Raw genomic sequence first — 16163 nt, forward strand, 5'->3', positions numbered from 1 at the left:
CTCTCTCCCCCTCCCACATTTCTCCAGGGGCAGGTAGTGCTGGGTCTCTCTCCCACCCCCCCCTACATTTCCCCAGGGGCAGGTAGTGCTGGGCATCTCTCTCTCTCGCTCTCCCCCCCACATTTCCCCAGGGGCAGGTAGTGCTGGGCGTCTCTCTCAATTCAATTCGCTTTATTGGCATGACAAGGTACATCTTATGTTGCCAAAGCATCGAAAAACATTTATGGTAGAACACATAAACGCAGATCTATCCATACAGTGTATAAACAGATATATCCCCGAGTGTATAAATATACATTCATATAATTTGTATATACTCTTTTCTTAGATTTAATGGTTGTCCCTCTGTTTATGGCAAGCTGTAACATAGTGTGCCGCTAAGGTTACAATTTCTCTGTTCCCCTAGTAGGTATGGGTGTTTTTGGTCGTCATTCAAATTTCTGAATTCAGGGCATATTTTTTTGAATTTTGGGTAGAAATTCTCCCTTATGCCCTGATATTTTCCACAAGCTGTGAGGAAGTGCATCTCTGTCTCCACCACTCCCTGACTGCAGCGAGAGCATATCCTGTTCTCTCTTGTCAGCCAGGTCTGTCTGTGTCTGCCTTTTTCGATAGCCAGGCTGTGCTCACTAAGTCTGTACATAGTCAAGGTTTTTCTCAATTTGCTATCTTTTACCGTGGTCAGGTATTCAGCCATGTTGTATTGTCTGTTTAGGGCCAAGTAGCAATTGAGTTTGTTTTGGGTTTTTGTTGTTTCTGCCCAATATGACAGATATTTTTCCTTTTGCTTAGTGACAAGTGTGTTGGGTCGAATTCTCTGTGCTACGATGTCACTGTCCTGGGGCTGGTTATTGTTAGTAGTTACTTCACTGAGTCCCAGGACTAGTTGACTGAGGGTATTCATCTTTATGATCCTTTCTTGGCATTTCAGGGCTTTGTAATGATAGCAGTGGGGGTTGCTCATTTTTAGGTGTTTCCAAAATTTGGTGGCTCTTTTTTGGATAGTAATTATTAATGGATATTGGCCTAGTTCTCCCCCCCCCCACATTTCTCCAGGGGCAGGTAGTGCTGGGTCTCTCTCCCCCCGCGCCCCCCCCCCCCAATTTCCCCAGGGGCAGGTAGTGCTGGGCGTCGCTCTCTCTCCCACATTTCCCCAGGGGCAGGTAGTGCTGGGCGTCTCTCTCTCTCCCCCACATTTCCCCAGGGGCAGATAGTGCTGGGTGTCTCTCTCTCTCTCTCACATTTCTCCAGGGGCAGGGAGGTTGCATAATTTGCCTGTTAGGGGCACATCTGGGATTGCCTGTCATTAGCACATGCCCAGAAAGTCCAGCAGAAATGGCTTGGTAGTGGGGTGGGGACAAATTCCCTGGAAACAATTTGATGGTGCCCCCTGCAGTACCCTTTATGAAGGAGTCGCATTTTAATTTTTTTTGGAATGCGCTTATCTTCAGGGGTGCAGGCCTTGATCCCAGCCTGGACCCCCAGCTTGTCCCCAATTCTGCCACTGTCAGGGAGATATGCATGGTCTAACCAAGAAAACCTCCGCTGACCTCTCTGAGGCCCCAGGATATTGGAACTCCTGACATGGGGTGCCCCATCCTGAAACTCTGTGCCCCCTTATGCTCATGGCCTTGTGTGGGAAGGCACTGCCTTCACAATGTCATCCTGATTCTTCAGTGCAGTATCAGGACTCGGTGCATCCAGGCCCCAGCCTAGTTCTTGGCTTTTCTGGCAGATTTCTGCTAAGGTTACAGTGAAACTATGCCAAACAGCTATGGATTTTCAGGGTCTAATTGCCTTTTACAGCCCAGCTTTGATCCCTTGAAATGGAGTGATCTCAACTACTACAACAAAAACAAAAAAAGTGACGAGTATCAAATAAAAGGCAGAACAAAGTTGAGAAGAGTGCATTAAAACCACCCTCACAGTAACTCTAGTGCCCAAGCTTCCCACTCACATTTTAACTCAACATAAAGCTATAAGAACATAAGAAATAGGAGGAGTAGGAGTAGGTCATACGGCCCCTCAAGCCTGGTCCGCCATTCAATAAGATCATGGCTGAACTTCTACATCAACTCCACTTTCCACCAGCTACAAGGCACAAGTAAGGAGTGTGATGGAATATTCTCCACTTGCCTGGATGAGCGCAGCTCCAGCAACACTCAGGAAGCTCAACACTATCCAGGACAAAGCAGCCCGCTTGATTGGCACCCCATCCACTACCTTAAACATTCACTCCCTCCACCACCGGCGCACCGTGGCTGCAGTGTGTACCATCTACAAGATGCACTGCAGCAACTCGCCAAGGCTTCTTCGGTAGCACCTCCCAAACCTGCGACCTCTTCCACCTAGCAGGACAAGGGCAACAGGTGCATGGGAACACCACCACCTCCAAGATCCACTCCAAGTCACACACCATTCTGACTTCGAAGTATATCGCCGATCCTTCATCGTTGCTGGGTCAAAAACCTGGAACTCCCTCCCTAACTGCACTGTGGGAGTACCATCACCACACGGACTGCAGCGGTTCAAGATGGTGGTTCACCACCACCTTTTCAAAGGCAATTAGGGATGGGCAATAAATGCTGGCCTTGCCAGTGGCGCCCACATCCCATAAATGAATTTTTAAAAATTGCCCTCAGTCTTGAATATACTCATCAACTGAGCATCCACAGCCCTCTGGGGTAGAGAATTCCAAAGATTCACAACACTCCGAGTGAAGAAATTTCTCCTCATCACAGTCCTAAATGGCCAACCCCTTACCTTAGACTACATCCCTTAGTTCTAGGCTCTCCAACCAGGGGAAACAACCTCTCAGCGTCTACCCTGTCAAGCCCTCTAAGAATTTTATACATTTCAATGAGATCACCTCACATTCTTTGAAACTCTAGAGAGTATAGGCCCAATCTACTCAATCTCTCCTCATAGGACAACCCTCTCATCCTAGGTATCAATCTAGTGAACCTTTGTTGCACCCCCTCTAAGGCAAATATATCCTTCCTTAGATAAAGAGATCAAAACTGTACACAGCTATAACACTCATTTATAAAAGTGAATCAATTCCTCTTATAGTATCGTGGTTGTTTGAGCTTCTGGAATGAAATGCCATCATTCATAATACTCTGGTCAAGTAGTTTCTCTCTAGATAGATTCACTTACCTCCGATGTTCTGTATCAATATCGTACTCGCAACCAGAACCTGCAAGAAAATCCCCCACAAATCTCAGTTAGAAAGAAACAAGAACGAACTCCTTGAGGATGTCCCAGAGAACTTTACAACCAATAAGTTACTTTTAAAGTGCAGTTACTGATATTATGTTGCACCAAATTTGTGCACAGTAACATCTCACAACAGCAAGCGAGATGAACGAACATATGATCTGTTTTTGGTATTGGTTGGGGAAAGACTGTAGGCCAAGATACCGGGACAACTGACAACTCCCCGCTCTTCAAACAGGACATGGGATCTCAGTTTAATGTTTCACCTGAAAGGTGGCACCTCAAATAATACAAAAATCCCTAAGTACTGCACTGGAGTGTCAGCCTAGATTATGTGCTCAAGTCCTGCAATCGAGTTTTGAGACCACAACTTTGAGTCAGAGGAGAGAGTGATCTTGACAGCAGACAGGAATTTTAATATTCTATCTTGTACGCAGTCTAAAATAACCTAATCATCTCAACTGATTATCCTGCTGGTGCAGTCAATTTACTCAAATACAACACCCAATACATGCATGAGGGAGAGAGAGAGAGAGAGAGAGAGCGCAAGAGAAAAAGTGTGTGGGGTGGTGGGGGGGTTGGTGCGTAGATTTTTCAAGTAATTGGAACAAATTGTTAGCTTTCAATTTTGTACAGTGAGGAGGTATGTGGTTGTGCTGGCAGACCAGTCAGGACAGAAGATATGAGAAGCAGAGAAAAATAACTCACTTTCAATGAATAGGATTATTTACAGTACTCTACTGATACACATGGCTTTTCACCAAAAAACGCATGCAAGAGCTTGTTTGTTTGTCAGTCTAATAAACCTGTGTGCAGCACAAAGTGCATCACTATTATTACCTTCCCAGTTGTCTTAAAGGCACAAAACCCAAGGTCTTCATAGGATGTCAGTGCTATGGATATACAAGGGAAATGTTATTAGTGGAACTGGGCTTCCTCTTTCGATCACAGTTTTGAAATGTCATTAGTAGAATGCCACGCTTTCCTTTTCAGTGCTCTTAGGAACTTTATTAGAAAATCTGATATTTTATCAGATATATATCTGATAAAAAGGAATAATGCACAATATTAATAAATGTCCTTTGACATTACTAACCATTTTTAGCAACATCACTTTGATCATTTTAACACAACTTATGTAGTGTATGTACCTTTAAGAGCCCCTGTGTACTGTAATACCAGTAGTGACCACTCGGGTAATTAAGCCTGTATAGCGTCTTGTATCTTTTAGTTCACCTCCAGACTTTGTTCAGTAAACACCTGTTAAACCAACTCCTGCACTCTGTGTCTCCATTAACACACGGATACAACAGTGGCGACGAATTGGAAACGGACTTACCTGCAATTCGGCAGCACCTCAAGGAGATCGATTCCTCAGACGAAGGTTTCACCAGCTAGCTGGGCTGGTGGCAGGTACTGCACTAATCCTTCCTGGGCGGCGGGCTGGGGCTCCATTGGGTGGCTCTGCAGCGGGGCCGAGCAGCGATTCGGAAGGCGGAGGCAAACAGAGACGGAGGGTGGAGCACTCGGGAGATGGCCGGCGCCGCAAAGCAGGTCGGCGTTCGGACCAAGCAGAGGGAGGGAAAAGTCCCAGAGAGTCCGGCGGGAACGAGTCTCCAACTATTAAAAATATCTGTGTAAATAAAAACCGCGGAGAACAGCATTGTCAGCAGCGACAGCAAAGCGCGGGAGGCACTATTTTTGATTTTCAGGATGCCTAAGACTGGCAATATTACTGCTTTCGATAGTGATATAGAGGATTAGACCACATATGTGGAAAGAGTGGAGGTATATTGCACAGCGAATGAAGTAGAGGATGATAAAAAGGCATCGGTACTTCTAAATCTGATGGGCGCAAGGACATACAGGCGGTTACGAAACTTAATCACTCCAGCCAAACCGATGGACAAGAATTTTAAGGAGATTGTTGATACCCTACAGGAGCACTTAAACCCAACACCGCTGCTGATAGCGGAACGATTCAAATTCTTCAGGAGGAATCAGCACAAGAATGAAAGTAACGCTGATTACCTCACCGAATTAAGAAAGCTGTCAAAGCACTGCCAATTCGGGGCAGGACGGCAGATTCTCTACGAGACAAATTCGTCTGCAGTCTCCTAAGTGAAGGAACACAGAAAAGGCTACTTTCTGAGAAAGATTTGACACTGGACAAGGCTTTCAGTGTGGCTGTATCATACAAAGCAGCAGCAAGAGGAGCTGCAGAGATACAGCAAAAGCCACAGGACTTCGGCACCCATGAAATGATACGGGGTTTCGAGAGATGTTATCGCTGCGGCAGATCCACCCATGACCAGAGGGACTGCTGGTTCAAGGACAAAGCATGCAGGCAATGCGGAAAGATGGGACACATTGCACGTGTATGCCGATCTGGAAACAAAAAATCCACTGACAAAAAAAAAATCAATAAGGAAAAGTACAGAAAGGTACAAATGATGACGGACAGTAGCTCCGAAGACCAGAAGAGCGATAGCGACTCCGGAAACAAGAGACTAAGCTGTCTCAAATTACATAATGTAATTGCCAAAGAAGATTACCAGACCATTTGGGTTACCCTCACGATAGCGGGGTCCCCAGTTAAAATGGAGCTAGATACAGGATCAGCTCTGACCGTCATAAGTTGACGGGATTACGAGTGGCTATTTCCGCATATACCTTTGAAAGACACATCCATTATCTTGAAGACATATACGGGGCAGAAAGTGTACCCCAGAGGGAAAATAAGGGTGCCTGTTGTATACAACGGCAAGGAAATACAGAAGTTGTATTTATACGTTCTGCAAGATGGTGGTCCACCGTTGTTGGGACGTGAATGGATCAGGAAGATACGTTTAGACTGGCACTCCATTCAGGCACTGACGGTGACCAGCAAGAAAAAAAATGATGATGACGTCATACCTGAACGATTAAAAGACATCTTGGCTAACGCCAAAGAAGTGTTTCAACAGGAACTAGGAACCTTGAAAGGCGTCACCACCTCAATAAATGTGGAAGATGCGGCAATTCCCAAGTTTTTTAAGGCAAGGCCGGTGCCATACGCAATTCGTCCAGCAGTCGAGGCAGAGCTGGAGAATTTGGAAAAAGCAGGCGTGTTATCCAAGGTAGATTGGAGCGAGTGGGCAACACCCATCGTCCCGGTCATGAAGAAAACGTTGAATAATGATAAATCTGAAGAACAGAGAAAAATTCGCATCTGTGGGGACGTCAAGGTGACTGTAAACCCGGTCCTTCACATGATACAGTATCCTCTTCCAAGGATAGAAGATATTTTCGCCTCACTATCCGGAGGGAAACGTTTCACGAAAATTGACTTGGCACAGGCATATCTACAGATGGAGGTTGAGGAGGCCTCTAAAAAGTATCTCACGAGAAAACACACACAAAGGCCTGTACCAGTACAATCGACTGGTTTTCGGAGTAGCATCAGCTCCAGCTATCTGGCAAAGAGCTATGGAGCAAGTCCTGCAAGGGATTCCGGGGACTCAATGCTACCTAGACGACATCCTTCTAACAGGAGAAAACGACAACGAGCACCTTGCCAATTTGGAGCAGGTGCTCACTAGGCTGAGAGAACGGGGCCTACGAGCAAATCGCCCCAAGTGCGAATTTTTCCAGAAACAAATATCATATTGTGGCCATATAATTAACGAAGAAGGGTTGCATAAGTCACCTGAAAAAATTGAAGCGGTCATAAAAGCCCCAGCACCTGAAAATGTCTCACAATTAAGGTCGTTCCTGGGATTGATAAATTACTGTCATAAATTTTTACCGAACTTGTCAACTGTTCTGCACCCTCTTAACGCACTGCTACAAACGGGAGTAATTTGGAAATGGAGCGAAGACTGTAAACATGCCTTCCATAAATGCAAAGGCTTGATCACGTCCAAGGAAGTGTTGGCTCATTACAACCCATCACTGCCAATCAGACTGGCGTGCGATGCATCCCCTTACGGCGTAGGAACGGTATTATCGCATAGATTCCCTGATGGCTCGGAGCGGCCGATAGCTTTTGCGTCACGCTCATTGAACTCAGCTGAGCGTAACTATGCCCAGATCGACAGGGAAGCACTCAGCCTGGTGTGGGGAGTGAAGAAATTCAACCATTACCTACACGGACAAAAATTTACCTTGTTGACTGACCATTAACCCCTCGTCTCCATATTCAACCCTAAAAAGGGCGTTCCCATTATGACAGCGCAAAGGCTACAGAGGTGGTCCCTTTTCCTAGGGGCACACCAATATAACACAGAATACAAAGGATCAAAACAGCATGGGAATGCTGACGGTTTATCGCGCCTACCGTTGCCAACGGTAGAAGAGGCACCTACAGTGGACCCAGTGGAGATGTTCCACTCAACCATAGTGGAATGTCTACCAGTAACAAATTCTACGATTGAAAAGGAAACGAGAAATGACCCGACTCTCTCACGAGTCTACGATTTAACGGTGAAGGGATGGCCAGCACATGGCGAACCACTGTTGCCAGCATTCTCGCAAAGAAGAGAACAGCTGTCAGTGTGCCGAGGAACCTTGATGTGTGGATCCAGAGTGGTGATTCCACCCAAACTCGAGGATAAAGTGCTAAAGGAGCTTCACGAGGGGCATCTGGGTGGAGTGAAAGTGAAGAACCTAGCCAGAGCGTTTGTGTGGTGGCCAGGTATCGATGGAGACATCGAAGAAATGACCAAGAGCTGTCTAGGATGCCAGAAGGTCCAAAACGCCCCACCACAAGCCCCTCTACATCCATGGGAGTGGCCCTCATCTCCATGGCAAAAGGTACATATCGACTTTGCTGGTCCATTTATGGACTCAATGTTCTTAATCGTGGTTGATGCACACTCCAAGTGGCCGGAGGTAATAAAGATGTCCTCCACCACCACGGAAAAAACCATCACAGTATTAAGGACCATATTCGCCAGGAATGGGCTGCCTGAACAGATCTGTTCTGATAAAGGACCGCAATTTGTGTCCGAAGAATTCAGGAAGTTCTTAAAAAACAATGGGGTTAAGCACTACACGTCCGCCCCATACCATCCCGCCACCAATGGATTAGCCGAAAGGTTTGTCCAGACCTTCAAGAAGGCCATAAAGGCCATGGGTAATGAAGACATAAATCTACAACATAAGGTAGATAACTTCTTGTTTGCGTACAGGAATGCAACACATGTGGTTACAAACCAAACTCCCGCCATGATGTTTTTCAATAGAAGACTAAGATGCCGGCTGGATTTGATCAAGCCAAACATCAGAAGGGACGTAGAGAACCGGCAATTTCAAGGCATGAATGAAAGGCCAACTAGAACCTTCCAGATAGGTCAACAAGTTTTGGCCCGGGACTACCGTACCGAGAAATGGCAGCCTGGAACTGTTTGCACACGACTAGGACCGCGGATGTATACCATGGACATTGGTGAAAGCATAATAAGGCGCCATGCTGACCAGATCATAGAGTCATCCGAAAAGGGACAACCTACACCACAACTCTATACGCCTAATGATGAAGCAGAGGTACCCATAGTGTCTACCTCCGATCCGGTGATACTGGAACCAGATGAACCCGACACTGGCATTCAAGCCGAATCGACCTTGCCAAAAGAACCTACTACACCACCAAAAACTACTACACCACCGAGGCGTTATCCGGACCGAGTCAGGAAGCCTCCAGAGAGACTGACTTATAATTGATTAACTGCAGCAAATGTGTAGATTATTGTTCTTGTAAACATGTTAATTAATGATTACTTAAATTGTTATGTACTAATTATCTAAAAAGGGGAGTAATTGTAGTGTATGTACCTTTAAGAGCCCCTGTGTACTGTAATACCGGTAGTGACCACTCGGGTATATAAGCCTGTATAGCGTCTTGTATCTTTTAGTTCACCTCCAGACTTTGTTCAGTAAACACCTGTTAAACCAACTCCTGCATTCCGTGTCTCCATTAACACACGGATACAACAACTTATTCATGAGTGCATACAACCCGCAAGGACAGTAAATAGTTTGGTCTTCAACTCACCAGTCTGTCTACATAACTCGAGCAGCAGATTAATTGAGTACGCAGCCAACAAAGCAACTACCAGCAATAGGACACTGCAGGAAGAAAACATTAAGGCAGTATGTAAATACAGAGTGACAGGACAATTAATGAGAACATCTTACTGTAATAAACACACAAACATTGCATGTGACAAAGCACACAGCTCTAATTTTGCTGAACGTTTCAAATTTGCTACAAAATGGTCTGTAGTTCCACGGATGCAGCACCAAAACATATCTCACCCAAGTAACAATTCTTGACTTGGGATCTAAGACAGTAAATATCAGCAAACTATTCAACTTTGGAGGGTTCCAACAGTTGAGCTGGATTCTGTCCACATATACACACTTTCAATCAGGCATTTGTGAACGCTAGTCAATGGGAAGGGGTCAGCTTGGGCTCAGTTGGTAGCACTCTCACCTCTGAATCAGAAGGTCGTAAATTCAAGTCCCACTCCATAGACTGCGGCACATAACCCAGATTGACATCTATGTGCAGTACTAAGGGAGCGCTGTACTGTTGGAGGAGCCGACTTTCAGATGAGATGTTAAACCGAGGCCCCGTCTGCCCTCTCAGGTGGACGTAAAAGATCCCATGGCACTATTGGAAGAGCAGGGGAGTTCTCCCTGGTGTCCCGGCCAATATTTATCTCTCAACCAACTAAAAAAAAAAATCTGGTTATTATCTCATTGCTGTTCTTGGGACGTTGCTGTGTGTAAATTGACATCCAGGTGTTATCAAGCAATCCCAGGTCAGGTTTGACAGCAGGATAAAACACCCACCATTCTGCCTATAACTTGAATTCATCCTCGAAACTATGCTTGCTACTGAATTAATATGTCCTTTTCAATTTCCACACTAGCCCTAATTTCTTAATGTAAAAATTCTAAATTTTCCAGGGATTCATGCCCCAAAATGCCTCTACCAATTGTGTGCCATTAACATTTAGGGGTCGATTTTCCCGAAGCTGTCGGGAAGAAGGCGAGACTACAACTTTCGGTTTTAGACCCGCCTATTTCGACGTCCGGCCAATCCGCGCGATTTTCCCTTGATTGACCTTGTTGAGCCCGCTGGGCGGGCTCAACAGGCCAATTAAGGGCCACCCGGCAACAGGTGACGTCACAGACTGCAATTTCATCTGTCAAGAGTTCTTGACAGATGAAATATCAGTGTTTCACAGCTGTTTGAAGCTGTGAAACACTGACAGTGCGAGTTCTAACAGGAGTCCTTCTGCACAGACTCATTTAGAACTCACACCGGCACTCAAAGCTGAAGGCTGTCACTTTTGACAGATCGCAGCCGTTCAGCTTTAAGTGCCGGGTGAGTGATGGGCTCCCGGCGGCTACAGGAAGAAAGGCTGTGAAAGTAAGTACAGGTAAGTAAAAGTTCTTTACACACTTTAGACACACCAAACACACTTACCTTTGCACTCATGCACCCATCACTCACCTGAACACCGACATCGCGACCCCTCCAACTCCTTCAACCCGACGGCCCACCTGCTCTAACCTGGCGTGGTTTGTAGCCGTCGGGAAACCCACATGACACCACTCAAAATAGGGATTAGGCTAAAAACTGCCTGTTAACTACTGTTAACAGGCAGTTAATTGGCACTAATCCCTTCCCGCCTGGTTTCGGCGGGTCCCAGTGCGGGGCGGGTACCCGCCGCCTCTGAAAGTTGCGTGGAGCGGTGTTTTGGGCGGGATGGTGTCAGGACCCCCAAATTCGGGATTTTCTCCCCCCACACGCCCGAAACCCCGCCTGACGGCTCCACGAAAATTGACCCCTTAGATTTCCCCGTCAGGCGGTCATATACTTATGTTTTTTTCATTAAATACAAGTGAAGGAGTGTTGCACATAACTCCAGCTTAAATTACAAATCCCACGTAATTACTTAATTTCAAGTTGGAGCCGTTAGCTTTTTGGGGTTGTGTCATTTTTTCTGAAGCCTTTGCTAGTTTTCTAGATTGGCAAGTGTCAGTTGGTGCAATTTTTGTGCTTTGCTCTAGCAGCTTATAAGAATGTCATTGTGACTAGTCAAACATTTCATTCATGACCCTTATAATTATCGGAAAAAGGGTGATCTAATTCTCAGGAAGGTTCCCATGACTTTACAAGGTTTAGATACAGGCAAAGGATTCAGGAGGTCAACCAATCAAGTGCAGATATGTCGTGCTTTCTTACCTGAAACCAATAATACCTGTACTAGCCATTGCATATGCCAAGCCCAGGATGCCACTTCCCATGATTGCATGCATTATATTGAACACAGAGGAAGCAAATGAAGCTCGCGACGATTCCTGGTGATGAGGTACCTGCAGAAATAAAGTTGCATTAGATTTGAAAGAACCATTACAGTAGACTGTTCACATCGTGAAAATCAACCCTTCATGCAGCTAACAGTATATAACATACAACCAGAACATAGGTCACAGCTTGTTCATTACAAAGTATTATATTCATTCAACCTCATTCGTTTTGTCCGTGTGGTTTCTTTTAATCATTGTATCAAATGCTTTATAGAAACAAAACTATTGGAAAAGTGGTTGAAGCATGCAGCTATGTATTGATGTGTGCAGAGTCACAGTCACAGTCCCAAACCATATTTCAGAGGAGGCTGGAATGTACTTGATGAATGAGGCCCACTTGACCGAGCCACACACATTTAAATCTCTTTACTGGAGTACATCTATAAACTAGGTTCAGGTGGGGATTGTCTGTGCTGTGCAAGTAGGCAGTTTCATGGCACATATACATTGATTTCTGGGACACTTTGCTGGCTCCAGCCTTTACACCGAGTCAGTAGACTACTATTCCAACACTAGCTGAGCCTTAGCACGAGTGGTTTACATGCACTGAATTTGCAATGTTACATCATGATTCACCAGATACCAGCATTAGCTTTGCACCAAATTTGCAAAGGTAAATACTCCTAGAGTTACAGGTGCCAATCTTCCCTGCAGAGTTTGACAATTCACAGTTAACCCTTCCTTTAGTTTTATACGTTCATGACTATTGAAAGCCCCTATTTTAGTTGGAACAAACTGCCAATAGCGCTCTGGCTACAGAAATGTTTACAGTGGATTTTGAACTGAACGATTTTTTTCCAATGCAATTTAGTCTTGCAGGAACATGTATACATGTTTTTGAGCAACCCATTTTGCATAAGGAGTTCTGTATCAGCTGGCGCTAATGTGATTGACTATTTATCTTTCTCAAAAAAAAGAACCTCCCTCCCATTTGAATCATTATTTTCATCCTGCACCCTCCTTGGTCATCCATAATGACTTTTCCTACCTCCTCCTCCCCCTTTCCTCCGATATAATCCTGTAGATGTAATCGCTTCAACCACATTTCTGGATATTAGAAGAAACCAGAATGTCAATGCAAGGGAGTTACCAGTGTTTAATGTACCTTGCTTGTGCCATCACCCGGACCATCAAAGGCTTTGATCCAATTAAACAATTATGCATTGCTTTCATGCACAGAAAAGTCACTGATGGCCCACAAAAGACTTTAGGATGCATCATGTACACATACACATGGCAATGAATGGTGCATGGTAATACAGATGTAGTATTTTGAAAGGGTGAATAGAAGCAATGAAGAGATCATTGTTGCAAAATTAAATAACTTTAAAGTTCCTTCAACAACTTGACTCACTTATTTTCTTTAGTGTGCACCTTATCTGCCACTGCAGGTGCTGATGGAGAAGGTTTACAAAATAGTCTGGATGTGAGTGGACTTGCAAATCTCTATAGACAGGAAATCTTAATTATAACCAACATGCAAGTATGTGGCATACAGAAAATAAAATACATTACACAGAATAGAATCATAGAATGGTACCGCACAGTCGACCGCCATTTGGCCCATCGTGCCTGTGCCGGCTCTTTGAAAGACTTTTCCAATTAGTTCCACTCCTCTGCTCTTTCCGCATAGCTCAGCAAATCTTTCCTTTTCAAGTATTTTTCCAGTTAATGTTGAATCTGCTTCCACCATCCTTTCAGGCAGTGCATTCCAGATCATAGCAACTCGCTGTGTACATTTTTTTTTCCTCATATCGCTTCTGGTTCTTTTGCCAACTACCTTAAATCTGTGTCCTCTGGTTACCGACCCTTCTGCCACGGGAAACAGTTTCTCCTTATTTACTCCATCAAATAAGATAGATACAAATATTTACTACAAGTTAGGGGCAAACCCAAATAATTTTAGAATTTAAGTTAAAAATGTAATGTACAACCAACTATGAACAGTTTCTAATACAAATCAAATAAAAGGTTCATTTAAGAACTCTCAGAAGTACAGAATTGAAGCTTTGAGTGATTCTTTCTGTGGTTTTCTTCTTCCTTCTGGTACACAAGAGGCCGAACGTTACTTGGTGACATGGCCAAGATAAGTAGCAAAATACACAGGATTTCAGAGAGAAACCGGTGTATGATTCAACAGTAAACTGGACGGATAGATGTCAGGTGAAATTTAATGTGTAGCAATCTGAGGTGATACATTTTGGGTATGAAAATTAAGGAAAGCACATATACACTAAATGGTAACACTTTAAAAGGAGTAGAGGAGCAGAGACACAGGGGTTTAGCTCCAGAATCCTAAAAAGTGAGAGGAAGTTTTGCTACAGCTACACAACACCCTGGTTAGACCACATCTGGAGTACTGTGTACAGTTCTGGGCACCACATCTTAGAAAGGATAGATTGGCCCTGGAAGGAGTGCAGCGCAGATTCACCAGAATGTTATCATGGCTCCAAGGGTTAAATTAGGAGGAGAGATTCCATAAACTAGGCTTGTATTTCCTGGAATATAGGTTAAGGGGTGATTTGACTGAGGTCTTTTAGGATTTTGAAAGGAATGGATAAGGTAGAGAGAAACTTTTTCTGCTGGTAGGGGAGTCTAGGACAAGGGGATACACCCTTAAAATGCGAGCCAGGCCATTCAGGAGAGAAGTTAGGAAACAATTCTACAAGCGTAGAGTGGTAGAAGTGTAGAACTCTCTCCCACAAAAAAGCAGTAGATGCTAGCTCAATTAATAATTTTAAATCGGAGATCAATAGATTTTTGCTAGCCAAGAGTATAAAAGGATACGGAGCCAAGGCAGGTGGATAGAGTTAAGATACGGATCACCAATGATCTTACTGAATGACAAACAGGCTTGAGGGGCTGGATGGTCTAATGTTCCTAGGTTAAAAAGACATATGTTGATAAAGATGTAAAATAAAACATATGGGATTCTGATCCATGGTTTTATAAAAGCAACGAGGTAATGTTAAACCGAAACAAATCATCGGTTCGGCTGCAGTTAGAATATTGTGCCCAGTTTTGGGTGCCCTACTTTAGAAAATGGGAATGTTGGCCTGAGCAAGAACGCCAACGTTGGTGCGCCTATCCTGCCAATGGATTTGCAGGATCTTGCAGAGGCAGCGTTGGTGCTACCTCTCCAGTGCTGCGAGGTGCCTGCTGTACATGGTCCATGTCTCTGAGGCATACAGCAGCTTCAAACACTCTCTTCCTCAGGCGACCAAAGGCTGCACTGGCTCCGATGGATGGGTCACATTGTCCGCATGCCCGATACGAGACTCCCAAAACAAGTGCTCTACTCGGAGCTCTGGCACGGCAAGAGAGCCCCAGGTGGGCAAAGCAAACGCTTCAAGGATACCCTCAAAGCCTCCTTGAAAAAGTGTAACATCCCCACCGACACCTGGGAATCCCTGGTTCAAGACCGCACAAAGTGGAGGAGAGGCATCCGGGATGGCGCCGAACACCTCGAGTCTCTTCGCCAGGAGCAAGCGGAAGCCAAGTGCAGGCAGCGCAAGGAGCGCACATCAACCCAAGCACCCCACCCACCCGCCCCTTCAACCACCGTCTGCCCCACCTGTGACCGAGACTGTAAGTCCTGCATTGGACTCATCAGTCACCTGAGAACTCATTTTTAATGTGGAAGCAAGTCATCCTCGGTTCCGAGGGACTGCCTAAGAAGGGAAGAAGACTTTATAGAAAATATTCACAAAGGTGATAGCAGAGATGAGGACAGACTAGGGAAACTCTTTTCATTAGAGCAGTGAAGGTTAAGAGGAGATCTGATAGAGGTGTCAAAAATAGGCATCGTTTTGGGAAGGTAAATAGGGGGAATTTTTTTTGCTGCTTGGTGAGCCACTAACTGGTTCAGTATATCAGGATGTCAGATTATTCAGGTTCTTAAGAGTATGTAAAGAAAGGCAATAAACCCAATACCTAAACTTAGATCTCTTGGTTACAAGGATAACTTGTAATAGAGAATTAGGGTTATTTACTTCAGATTCAAGGAGGAATATGAGTGAGATTCTTAAAATGATGAAAGGATTGAATAATTTTGGATAAGATACTTAATGTACAGGAAACTCTTTTTTATCCGGCACCGACGGGACCGGCGTGGTGCCGGTTGATCAAAAAGTCCGGATTACAGAGAGGTATACTTACCAAGGTACGAGAGCCCCGTACACGGCCACAGGTGCAGGAGTCCCGGTTACATGGCCACAGATCCAGGAACCCCAGTTACACGGCCACTAATACATAGTAAAACTTACCTGAACCTACTCCTGAATTTTGCTGGTTAAGAGATTTCTGGATATTTAGGTGCCGGTAAAAAGAGAGTTTCCTGTAGATGATAATAGAACTTAGAGCACATGCCTAAAAAATACATAAACAACAAATCAACTTAAAAGGCCAGGAAATATTTATTTTCTCAGGAGGTAGATGTGGCAACTGTATGTTAGTCCTATAAGAAAGGACTTGATTGAGTTACTTTGGGATGATCACATTAGGTAAACTTAACTAATCCACATATCCCAATGATCCACTATGGGTAACCTGTTAATCTCTGTTACCCGTATCCTAACTTG

At 44.7% G+C, this 16163-nt stretch overlaps 1 protein-coding gene across 3 annotated transcripts in view; it reads right to left on the reverse strand.

Annotated features, from left to right (window-relative positions):
* slc38a6 (solute carrier family 38 member 6) overlaps positions 1-16163 on the reverse strand; it is a 63146-nt gene that overhangs the window by 39017 nt on the left and 7966 nt on the right. For all 3 annotated transcript variants that reach the window (XR_015080187.1, XM_086002847.1, XM_086002846.1), the window contains exons 2-5: positions 11459-11589; positions 9254-9327; positions 4060-4112; positions 3160-3199 (exon numbers count right to left, since the gene is read on the reverse strand). Coding sequence is in view for 2 of the 3 variants with exons in the window: in XM_086002847.1 (XP_085858973.1) it covers positions 3160-3199; positions 4060-4112; positions 9254-9327; positions 11459-11589 (298 nt within the window). In the remaining variant the exon portion in view is untranslated. The remainder of the gene's footprint in view (positions 1-3159; positions 3200-4059; positions 4113-9253; positions 9328-11458; positions 11590-16163) is intronic.

This window comes from Somniosus microcephalus, chromosome 12 (assembly GCF_052327205.1).
Source record: "Somniosus microcephalus isolate GS21.2 chromosome 12, FLI_Smic_1.0, whole genome shotgun sequence".
NCBI lineage: Eukaryota > Metazoa > Chordata > Chondrichthyes > Squaliformes > Somniosidae > Somniosus > Somniosus microcephalus.